The sequence below is a fragment of the Seriola lalandi genome, unplaced genomic scaffold (assembly GCF_002814215.2).
Source record: "Seriola lalandi dorsalis isolate HSWRI2012SDOR001 ecotype SW California unplaced genomic scaffold, Sedor1 jcf7180002054953, whole genome shotgun sequence".
Classification (NCBI taxonomy): domain Eukaryota; kingdom Metazoa; phylum Chordata; class Actinopteri; order Carangiformes; family Carangidae; genus Seriola; species Seriola lalandi.
The window spans coordinates 1216322-1229264 of NW_019525504.1; the positions used below are offsets into that span (position 1 = coordinate 1216322).

Here is a 12943-nt window from a genome sequence, read left to right on the forward strand (position 1 = left end):
CGCGCCACCATCTGAACTGCTCTGGCTCAATCAATTCTCAGTAGATGTTTTCCACACTAAGACCTAGAGGCAAGCCACTCGTCATTCAGTCTAAACAGGAGGAGAAGGAGAAGCTGCCAGTTTTCTGCATCCATGTTTACTGGGGTCCCAAACAGAGGTTTTAAAAAGAACTAAATCTAAGGCCATGAAATGCTGCATTTATACACAACTCAGTTTGTCCTGGAGGCTTCCTCAGGCACGAGCATGACTCTGACTTCCCTGTGAGGGTGGCAGTTACTCTGTCTATGGAGGATTACAGCCAGAAAGATATACGTTATATTTTATACACCCTGTATCTCTAGTGTTTAAGAAGTGCAGTATGAGACCCAACACTAGAAACAGATCGAAGGTGTCAGTCTGCAGAAAGTGAACTGTGCTCACTTTTCAAAGGGTTTTTATTCTGAATTCAGACAAAAGCATCTCAACAATATAAAAAATATGTTGGTGCTACACTGATGATGTGGAGAGAAGAAACATTCCAGAGACTGATTAACAACTTCATGTTATGGATATATTCATTTTTATGAATTTTAATTTCACTTAATTATATTGATTTTATGTGACTATGATCCTCTGATGTACTGTATAAAGCTGACAATGGACTGCATGCAAACACGAAATAAACACATAACAAATGAGCTTTTTAAGCCTTTTTAAATCTAGTTACTGACTTAATTCAGGTGCTACTGTGTTGTTTTTACTAAGACCTGGTTAATTCATGAAATTTGATTGTAAATGCTTCTAAAAGCTTCTTAACAGAATCCACAGAGCGAACTGAATGGAAACTTGTAGTCCATCACATCAATTTATTATGACAACGAAACACATCACCAAAATGATGGACCAAAAGATGGAATTCAGAGTTCACTGGTCTGTTCAAGCCAACTCAAACAGACCTCTTCACTGTCCCATATAGTCCAAAGCAGCCGCTCAAAAATTTCAAAAACAGAAATGTAATTTAAATCGTCTCTTCACAATGCAACAAAAAAACAAAAACAAAAAGAATCCAGGAACAGTAATGCATTGTAAAGAAAAAAGGAAAAAGGATCAAACTCACAGGATGCAGCACTGGGGTTTAGTACTGCAGAGTTGATCTCATCATGATCCTCAGCTTCAGTTATTAAACCCCTCCACTCACAGAATTCCCATGACCTCCATGAGGATGAGGCTTCAACACCAGAGAGCATCAAAGCCTTCTCAGAGCTCCCCTGTCTACCACCATACACATTCACCCACTCTCTGTCCTCCTTCACCAAGCACTTCACCCTTCCCTGTTCTCCTGGCCACACCCCCCCACCTGTGAAACCGCTTGCCACCTGTACCCTGGAAGGGAACCTTGCAAGGGTTTTCTTTAATATTAAACAGCCTAATTTATATTAGTTGAAACATGATGATACAATCTGCACTTTAATAACAGCTGGGTGGGATTCTGCTAATTGGTGCCAGCTGTTCTGACTGAATTACAAATGAAAAATCTGAGGTATGCAATGCATCCTCTCTTACTGATGTAATCAACCCAGTAGTAGTACCAGAGTTTCTTTGCGGTGCGAGTTCATGAGGAGCTGCCGACATATTCTTTGTAAAAGTCTGTACTCTGCACCGACTGTGCTGTGACCTTCATAATCACAAACACTAACACAAATCACTTTTGACTAAATGAATCTGACCTGCGAGTGTGTGGTGGTGGAGATTGCGCAGAAAAGCCCTGTGGACTAGGATAACTGCCATCTCTGTTAAACAAGACTAGGTCCAAACTTAGTACATGTCAAATCCTGACTTTGTAACTGTGACGTCGTCACCGAACACATCAGTTAATGACAAAGACATGTCATGTGATTTCAGTTGTATTTACTGTAACATGAGAAAGTTAGGAGACAGACTGGCTTCCTTATTTAGTCTCTGTCTGTGATCCACAATAGTTTATTCTTTATTTGCTTCAGCTCCAGAACGTGACAGACTTTTATTAGAGGCAGGTCTTTCTGTCTGACTCCCTCTGTTTGATATGTAGAGTTGGTCATAGTCGTTAGTACGAAGCCTCGTTACCAATGACTTCTCTCTCTCCCTCTCTCTCCTGCTCTCTCTGCTCGGTGTGTCTTATGTTTATTTCTTCCTCTGCCTCCTTTAGTAATAATGATACATGGAATCAAAGTAGTTTATTTGCTGTAATGGAGGAGAGGCTCAGTGTATTGGAAGTGCTAAACCTTAAGCCCTTGGGCAGCATCCATACATGGTCCAGACCTGAACCAGGTTTATACCCAGTCTGTTTGAAACAAAGTCTCTAAATCCAGAGGCAATGAGCTGAGTTGTTAACACTAAAGCTGTAAACACATAGAACCAGTTTGTACCAGAAACTCAAACTCAGTGACGAGGCACTCCGCTGACCACTGGTGGAAATATGATCACTCAGTCAGTCAGACACATTCCAGATTATAGGGCTGACCCTGCTGTTGCGTCCAGCCAAAAAGGACACAGGCTCACAGAGAAGTTTAAGTTATCAATAAAGACTAAGTTGTGTGAGGAGCATACAGACTGTGGCCATGTGTGGATGCTGAGAAAAACCTACTAAAATGTCTCACACCTCGTTGGAAAGATGGGATTGGGCCAAGTTCAAGACGAGTCATCAGAGTTTCATCAGAGAGGGAGTCTGAATGGAGTGTGAGATAGAGGAGCTGGAGTGTTAAACTTTCTTTTTTTTTCATCACATGTTCATCACAGCAACACAGACAGTTTGCTTTAGATCTGACCTGCACAGTTTGTGTCCGATGGTTGTGGTTTCCACTCCATCTACATTTGACCAACAAAACAGCATGTGCTTTCTAAAGGTGTGTTCAACAAATTGTTTTATCCTTTTCATCTTTTGTCTTTTTTTCTATTCACATGATTGTAACAGCTTGTAGCATTGTTTGAAGATATGGAAAGCTGAATGGAGCAAAGTACTGAGATATCCTTCATGAAAACCTGGTCCAGAGCAATCAGGACCTCAGACTGGGCAATGACCCGAAGCACAACGCAGGAGTGGCTTAGGGACAACTGTGTGAATGTGTGAGTGGTTCAGCCAGAGCCCTGACCTGAACCCATCTCTGAAAATGTCTGTCCACTGACAGAGCCTGAGAGGAACTGCAGAGGAGCAGGGAAGAAAATCCAGGTGTGCTAGTTAAAGTCAGGTTACATCCCTGTTTATCTAGAGTCATTTAAAATATGAAACATTTGTGTGAAATTTTGTCATAATTGCTGAGAGAAGTCTTGAGTTATGGCTAAAAAGTGTTTTGTGAGGTCACACTGACCTTGACCTTTGACCTTTAGCACCCAAAATCTAATCAGTTCATCCTTGAGTCCTAGTGAATGTTTGTGCCAAATCTGAAGAGGTTACATCAAGACGTTACTGACATATCGTGTCCAAGAGAATCCGAATACGAAGCGGTTTCTATATACTGCAGCAGGAGGAGGTGTTGATGACAAGATGCTTATCAGGTGTGAAGGGAGACTCAGGAGCCGACGCCCAGCTGCGCAGACCAACACACACACACACAGACACAGACACAGAGGACAAACTGGGGACAAACAGACACAAGAGGGAAGGGAACACAGGAACAATCTCAACAACAGTGACTCAGTGACAAGTTTCCTGATTTCTTTAAAATAATTCAAGTTGATAACGTTCCTGTTGTATTTCTGTTACTGTTCTGCTGGGTTACAGTAAAATCACACTGGAAACATAAACACGTGTCACAGTTAGCTTGGCTGAATGGATCAGGAATTGAGGCAGTAGAAAAAGAAGCGAATCTAGTAAATATTTCATGATGTAACGAGGGCCAGTTTCAACAAACTTCTCTCTGCTTCTGTTTCGTCCTGCTGTTCTTCTCATCTCCCTTCATCTCCGTCTCTCAAGTTACCTCTGACCCTAATATTACCCAAGTTTAATGTGACTTCCTGCTTGGTGACAGCGGCAGCCAGGAGCAGCTGATATTGCCAAGATTAATACAAACACTCTCACACACGCATGCATTTTCTCCGCGACCACGCACACACATGCACGGACCTCTCAGTACACAAAATCCACACTATTTCAGAGCTTCTAAAAAACACATACACACACATTTAAAGTCCTCTTGTGTCTGCACTGTTTACATACTTAGAGTAAACACACACACACACACACACACACACACACACACACACACACTACTTCATAAGTACCTCCAGAGGAAGGATGCTGTTACAAAAACAAATATGATGACACACAAAGAACATTCTTGTTTTCTCACACAGTCGTTTTCATTTTCACCTGACAACTGCATTTATTAATCTCCCAAAACCAATAAACACGGGTAACTCACATCCAGCCAACCATAACATCACACCACCAAGTGCTGAAATACAGAGACAGAACAGCTGTTAACAGAACCAGAGTCACTCAAGAAGGAAAGTACGGCGACTCAAAACCTTCACTCAAGCACAGAACCTAGAGGAAAAGTGTTTCCTTTGTGTGTGATTTTTCTACAACAATATAGCAGAGCAATGTTTCAACAGCAAATTGTAACATGTAATCTATTGATGAAAACTAGTAATAATATTAATAATAGTTACGACCTGGCTCGCAGTTGGGGGAAGAGGGAAGCAACATAACCAGTTGGAACCGGTCAAAGTGTGAGGATAACTTAAACAGGGCAAGCAGATGTTGTCTAAATCAAAAGCTAAATACAACAGAAAGAGGACTCAAACATGAGTTGGCGGTTTTATATTCTAAGGTAAAAATAAAAGGAGAAATAAAAACCTTTCTGTACTCTATGAACACAAGAAGCAGCACCCCTGTTTCTAGTGGCACTAACAAGCCTTAGGCTACATGTGGGTGCAATGAAAACAGAGTGGCTTGGGTTTGAGACAGGCCTGTGGCCCTTTGCCTCGCTCTCTCGCTCTCTCTCTCTCTCTCTATGACTGTTAGAAGGCAAAAGCATGAAAAAAGAAAGGGTTAGGGGTTTTTTTTTTGCTAGTTTTGTTTTTATGAGGAGAGATGGGGAGGGGGAATGGGGGAGGGACGTCCCCATTGGGAAGGTGGTAAGGGCAACACCGTTTTGACTGACATTGTTATATACTGTATGTAACCGTGCTCTCTGGGGGAGTGGTGGGTTTAAAGATGAGATAATGTTTGTAGTGCGATGTGTCTCTCTTGTGTTTTATAAATAAAGAATTGATTCAAAAAAAAAAATGCAGTTCAGACTTTTCTTTCAAGCTTCACTTTAACAGCATTTCCACACAATAACATACCGAAGTCATTAGGATTCACGCTCTGGAGATGTTCAATGTTTGTACAAAAATTTAATCGCATTTCATTTAAGATTTTTCAATCTGCACCGAAGCGACCGGCCAACACGTGTAGAGCTGTAAATACAAGAGCGAGAAGGACATGTAGACAAACAAGAAGTCACACCACACAGACAGCTCCGGGGCACCAGTGTACATCTGCGTAATCAGCAAGAGCCTGCACTATCGGTCCGCTGCATCACACTCTGCATGCGTCAAAACGTACACACACACTTCCTGCTGTTAGCCCTGCAAGCGTCAGAGTGAGAAGTCTTTTGGGTCACACTCAAACCACATGCACATAGACCACAGTCACAGATACACACACACACACACACACACACCACACACACATGCACAGCAACAACAACACAATTAAAAGCTTTAGCTGTTCTTTTTAGCACACGTTTTCAAACTTTTATAAAAAATATTCCGTGTCACATTCATCACTGAAGATATTTCCTCTGACAAGATGATGTGATCATCACGTTGTAGTTCCACTACGACTGAAGCTTCGACAATAACATCAAATCTATGTAACAATTTGAATTTATAATGTTGAAAATTATGACGATAAGAATATAGTGCCGTCCCCATGCATGCAAATAACAATATGTAAACACTGGAGATTGTTTTTCCTGATATTTATCCTTTCACAGAACAGAAGCAGACCAGGAAGAGCAGATACAAGCTAATATTAACAACCACACTGCCCTTTTCTTTTTAAAGCCCATCTTCATTCACTTACACCAGTATGGAAATTTAAAGTCACCCAAATGCAAATTATGCAAAGTATTTGTCAAAAATATTTAAGAATAAATAGTAACACTTTCTAAAAACAAATGCAAGGTGTTACAAACCTTCAAAGTTCAATTCAGGGTTAAAGTTGTGAAAGAAGCACAGAGGGAAGGTCAGTCGGGTCAAATGGTTCAAATGATGAAGAAAGAGTGTGTAGCTTTTGACAAAATAAACAACAATCTTCCTCTTCCAAATAAAAAGTGGAATTTATATCTAATGAAACATCCTTGCCCAGTTCAATAGACTATGGAATTTTATATTAAAGTTATTATTTTCTTTATTTTTTTGCCTTGATTCAACAGCGACGGTGAGGAGTCAGGAGATGTGAGAGAGAGCAGCTGGTCAGGAGCAGAGCCGGGAACCTGCTGCTCAGGGCTTTCACACCCACCCAGCTCTCAGGGCACCCTGGACTGTTTCTGCACCCTGACTCGGTCTGGTTTGAGCAGTAGCTTATGGTGGCTAACGGGAGCTACCCTGTAAGTAGCAAATACAAGGTAGATATTGCTGTGTAGCAGACATTACTGGGTCAGCTGGCTGACTTGATGACTGTTGTGTACATGTGCTGCTGTTACACTGTATAACAATTTGAATCGAAATTTTGAGAATAAAATCATAATATTTCAAGAAAAAAAAAGTCCTAATATAACAAGAATAAAGCTGTAATTTGAGGTTCAGTGTTGTCTTGGAGGGGAAATGTCAGAAGCTTTAAAATGAGGAACATGGAGCATCGTGTGAAGTTACTTTAGCGGAAGTTTCACAAAAATATGTATTTCTCAAAAACTTGGTGTCTCAAAATTTTACATTTTTAATTCTCGTAATAATACGACTTTTTTCTTGAAATATTAGGACTTTTTTTCTCATAAAATTATGACTTTATTCTTGAAATTTCTGATTTCTTTTTTTTCCTCAATGTGGCCCTAATACTCTGTTGTATGTGTATTACAGAACACTGAAAGAAACACTGTAGATGTTTGTAATTAAGACTTTTGTCCTGTTTTAAATGTTCACAGCAACAACAACTATACCATTCACCCACCTAATTTACATGATTCTTTCCCATCAGACTCAAACATCAGTAAATTCCTTAAATTTAATGTCAGTAATTTTACAGCTGCACGATCTGTATTTAACCTTTTAATTTAGCGCACTGTGTTCATGTATTGATCAAAACTATTAACCATGAAGCACACAACATGTGCACAACTTCAAGTTTTTATGAGATTTGTTCTGATATTGTTTGTTGTGTGCTGTCGCTGGGTTGAATGTCAGAAAGAGTTGTGTATGAATTAAGCCAGAAAATGAACTCATTTGTCAACACTATTAAAGGGTTTCTGCCTGCACTGACATCATTATAAATACAAGATAAATCACACCATTTAGCAGTGTAATTAGAAGATGACTGTGTCCCAGATTTGCAACATTATAAACGACTTGGACAGAATTATGGAAGCAGTCAGTGGCTTCAGAAACTATTCAAACCCTTTCATCTTTTGCACGTTATATTGCAACATTTCTGCCCATCAATCTACACTCAGTAACCAACAATGAGAATGTGAAAACTATTTTTGCAAATTCATTATAAATCAATCAATCTGGCAGCAAATACCAAATAGTCATTTTATCCATTCATAATTAAATGTACAACGCAATAAGGCGTGCAGAAAGGGAAGTGGTCTGAATACAGTGCTTTCTCTATTCATCTTGTTGATGTACATGCTGTATGGCAACATGGCTGTCGACATACTTGGAGTTCACTGACATCTTTTTAAAGATGTGTATAAGAGACAGAATAACAACAACCCAGAGTGTAAATAAATGTCTTGCCAAAATTTATTATTACCAATTCAGCCAGCTGCTACTTTAATCCAGCGGTGGACACCTGCTGGACATTAGGATAGAGCCCGGGTGATGTATGTTCCAACATGAATGAATACCCTGGTCACGTGACATGACAAGCTCAGTCCCATTCTCAGACTAAGATGTGGTGAGGGAGTCAGTCTGCCCTGAGGCCGGCTAGCACAGTTCCTGATCGCTTCCTGGATCCCTTCAGTTGATGCTTTTGTCAGTCTCCTCAGTCCTCTCTGTCTTTTGGCTCTGCTCCTCCATGGCTATCACACAGCTGGGCTTTCCATCACCGAGCACATATTTGTCATTTGTGTTAATTAAGGGCATTATAGTTTTTTCATCAGTCTGTGTGATTAAAAGTGTGTTATTGCAGGCGGGGTCTGCTTTTATGTTACTGAGCGTGCTGGTGTGTGTGAGCAGCGTCACAGTCGGCTGGCCGTTGTACTCGTCAACGGCGACCTCATGGGAATCTACGGCCGGATTGGCGGGGCTCACGTTGCCACGGCGACAGCAGCAACAGAATATCCTGGCAAAGGGTCGGATAACGGCTCTGTACAGGCCGCGGCGGGCGCTTTCGCTGACGAAGCAGTAGAGAGCAGGGTCAGCGACGCAGTTCAGGGTGGTCAGCAGCAACGACAGGTGGTAGTAGTTAAATACTCCTAGGAGATGAGAATACAGGCCGTGTGGTTAAAATGAGTTTTCATTCTTACTCACTGGAATACTTGTGGAAAACCGGAGAAAGCAGTACCTGCAATAAAGTTGCAGTCCCGCTCCAGCAGGGTGCGCACTAACAAGAAGACATGGTACGGTGAGAAAAAGACAAGGAAGATGAGAATGGTGCTGCTGACTAACTGCCTGATCCTTATCTTCTGAACCAGCTGTGTCCCGGCGCTCCGACCCACGGCCCGAAGGACGCACAGGTAGCTGATCTGGACAGGAAAAAGATAAGTCATCAGATCCATCGGGGTCATGCTCAAGAATACAACTCTGGAGTCCCCTGGAAACGCTGATGTTGTGTTGTGAGTCTTCGCCGCTCATGTGTTGTCAAACTTATGAAGATGTTTTCTGATGTCTTCTGTTTCGTCTGTTTGCATATAAGTGAATATGAAGTGTGGCATTTTGATTACAGACACAACCTAACACCAGTTACATGTGTCAGTAAAAATACTGACAGGCTTTGCACGCTCACACAGGTGTTCTCAGATCAGACCTGTAACCTCAAGTTAAAGGGGGTCGGAGCTATGTTTGTTTATTATGTGATGTCACAAACCTCTATGAACCAATCAGAATGATGCCCTGCCCTAAAAGGTGCTACATGAAAAATATGATTGCAAAATATTGATAAATGAACTCAAATGTGATTACAATGCAATAAAATGCCTCTGTGACTGTGTCAAAATCTTTACGATGAAATATGATCAAAAATATATTTGTAAAAATCTTATCCTACCGATAAAATGGCCAGTGGGAACATGAAGCCAATGGTGAAGCGGTAGTAGTTGATGGGGTACTCCCACGGCTGCATGGGGTAGTGCTCGAAACACACCGATTGGTTCTTGCGGTCTCTGCTCAGTTCTTTGTGGCGGAAGAAAACCACGCCGACTGCGATCTCCTTCAGCCAGATGATTGCGCTAACAATCCACGCTGCATTCATGGAGCGGAGAGAGCTGAACCTGGAGACATGGAGATTAGAAAAATAAAAGAACAAGTAATAAGTAATGAATAAGAAGCTTATGTAACACGCACACACACACACACACACACACAGTTATTTATAATCTATGAAATTTGTTTTGATGTGTTGTTTACCCGTCAGTGAAAATAAAATAAAGGGTTAGGCGCCACCAATCAAAAGTTTTGTATTACCAAGAGAACTCTCGGATCTTATCTCAGAGATGCTTTTCAACACAAATTATAATACTGATACTGATAAGACACATTGCATCAGCACAGAGTAACAGTGGTGAAAGGTTGAAGGAGCTGAGGAGTAAATAATCACAATGCTGTTTCAACATTACCTTAAAGGATGGACCACAGCCAGGTAGCGATCCAGACTGATGCAGCACAGGAAACCGATGCTGATGTAGATGTTCTCGTAGAGCAGGAAGCCACACAGCTTACACAACCATTCCCTGTGTTGCCAGTCATCATCCTGAAACAACAACACTTCCTAAGCTCAAAAAGCTATTCAATAGGAACACCGTGCTAATGATGGGTAGAGCCTCTCTGAACAACAAAGGGTTTCCATCCACAGATGTTTTTTTTTCACACCACTCTGAGTAAGAACTCTTAGAGACTGTTGTGCACGACAATCCAAAGAGATCAGCAGTTCAAAAATAGTGAAACGAGCCTGTCTGCACCAACAATCATGCCATTGCCAAAATACTGAGATCACATTTTTTTCTCCCATTCAAATAGACAAAACAGAAACTCTCTCTCTCTCTCACTGTCTCTCGCTGTGAGTATTTGCAGCTCATGATCTTTCCTGAAGTTGTTTGTGTTTTGTCTATTTGCATGTTTTCTGCCGTTGCAGTGCGTTGAGCTCTCAGCGCCCCCCCCCCCCCCCCCCCCCCCCCGTATCGTTCTGATGTTTGAGGTGAACATTTAACATCATTCATTTAACATCGTTCTAAAAATTCGCACCATCCAATGCATTCAGCAAATCAAACATATGACAGAACTAATGGTTGCTTTTTTTTAGTTTACCTGAAAGATGTACTGGAGCCACATTGGTAACGACGCCAGGTATAACAGGTCAGACACGGTGAGATTCATTAAATAAACTCCCAGCTCATTCTTCTGCTTCAGCTGTACAGCAGCGTGGTACAGAGAGTACAAGTTGGAGGGAACACCGATCTAGAATCAAGAAGATCATTCATTGTGATTATTTTCATTCGCTGCTACAGGCAGTTTTCTTCCACATTACTCTTCCCTCTACTGGAGCCTGTGTGACTCGCTGCTTCCTGCAGCACCACCGCCGGACATTGGCAACGGGTGTAAATTATGAGATGAAGAATCGTGCAATATGGATGTAATTCCCAAGCAAACCTGACTTGCGGAGCCTTTAGGGCTTTTTAGTGATATAATGCATCTTTTGGTGGACAGAGTGGAGGCTCACAGCTGAGGGTCACATGAGATATAAACGGCTAACTGCATTTAAAGGTAACACTTGCGAGTTGCAGAATGGCGAGTTTTCTAAACTGATTTTGGATCACAACCCCATCTCTTCATCCATCCACTTTCTCTACTTGCATATTCCCTGCAGTGTTGCAGAGGGCTGGAGAATAAACCCTTGACCCTTTGGTTAGCACAGCACTCTGTAGATTCTTCCATGATTTGATGAAATGTAAACTTAAAGAAAAAGAAATATCTTCAAAGGTATTTTTGTGAGTCTACCGCCTATAATGCTGCCATAATGAGGTTTTGACAAGGAACAAGGATGCATTGAAATAACAAAGATTAGATCTTTGGTTCTGCTGCATGAATTTTGATCATTCTTTAAACATTTTTTTAAACTGTCCATTGTGAGTCTGATATTGTTAAAGGAGTGAAATGTTCATTTGGTGGAGTGCTCTCTTCTCTATTATATTTAATTTAAGTGTTGGAAACATTTAAATCATCCCCGACATTCCTGACACCACTCCAGAAACAACCTGCTACTGAATAGCACATAAAAAAAAAGTGTTTTAACATGTCCCCTATGGTTTGCATAGAGAGCGCTATGTTGAATCACAGTGTAACAGGTGCTGAGGTTCACACATGAGACCGGACACACCTCTGACAGTGACTCACTATCTCCTCTCGGGGAACAAAGTTGTATTACGAGGAAAGAGCCTGGAGCGACCTGTTTAGCATGCTAACTTCAGTAGATGCAACACACACAGTAGATGCAACGCACAGTAGATGCAACACACACAGTAGATGCAACACATGCACAGTAGGTGCAACACACACACAGTAGATACAACACACGCACAGTAGATACAACACACGCATAGTAGATACAACACACGTACAGTAGATGCAACACACACACAGTAGATGCAACACACGCACAGTAGATGCAACACACGCATAGTAGATACAACACACGTACAGTAGATGCAACACACACACAGTAGATGCAACACACACACAGTAGATGCAACACACACACAGTAGATGCAACACACGCACAGTAGATGCAACACAATCAGTTCAGGGGGGTTGAAATATTTTTACTACTTTCACCCTAAAGTGGACCATACTATTTCTAAACCTTGATATTAGCTGCACATCTTGTCTGCTGTCTCTTATACACATCTGCCAACGATTTCTTAATTTGGACTATTCAGGGAAAAAAGAATCCGTTCTCGTGTCGATACAGACTGAGAAATAAAACAGAAGTGGACTTGAGGAGTCAGAACTGAGGGAAAAAACCTGGTTCTCCCAGACTCATTGAAGGTTTGAAGAAGAATTAATGTGACTGTAACTTCATCTGAAACTGTAAGACACCGAATGAGTGGGTCATGTCGCCAGCGGCTGCGCAGCAGAGGACGGAGCTGCTGAACAACCTGGTGTCAGACTCAGATATACGCACACACACACACACATTTTTATTCCTGCCGCAGACGTTGGAATAAACAGTAAATAAGAGAAGTGCAGCGTGTGGCGAGCAGCTCGGTAAACTCTGCAGAGTCTCTGGAATGAGCAGCTCTAACAGCTCCAGCTGCCCCCTGTGGTCTGCCTCCTCTGATCATGACGCAGAAGTAATTGACTTTTACTTAGGAGGTCATTAGAGGAGATAAGTGGTGAGCTGCTGAGCCTCTCCTCACCTTTAACCCTTTGATGTCTGCATACCAGGGGCCCCAGACCCTCACAGACATGTGGCCCTCAGCTCAGGCACAGAGACTCTCACCTCCATGTAAACGTGATCAGTCTGAGTGTAGTACACACCCACACACACACACACACACACACA

General features: G+C 41.8%; 1 protein-coding gene across 2 annotated transcripts in view; it reads right to left on the minus strand.

Annotated features, from left to right (window-relative positions):
* Positions 1-7937: 7937 nt before the first annotated feature.
* Positions 7938-12943, minus strand: part of gpr68 (G protein-coupled receptor 68) — a 28904-nt gene continuing 23898 nt past the window's right edge. For both annotated transcript variants that reach the window (XM_023394736.2, XM_023394737.2), the window contains 5 exons: positions 10690-10839; positions 10002-10135; positions 9434-9656; positions 8732-8912; positions 7938-8642 (listed from right to left, as the gene is read on the minus strand). In XM_023394736.2, coding sequence (XP_023250504.1) covers positions 8185-8642; positions 8732-8912; positions 9434-9656; positions 10002-10135; positions 10690-10839 — 1146 coding nt within the window. In that variant the 3' untranslated portion in view covers positions 7938-8184. The remainder of the gene's footprint in view (positions 8643-8731; positions 8913-9433; positions 9657-10001; positions 10136-10689; positions 10840-12943) is intronic.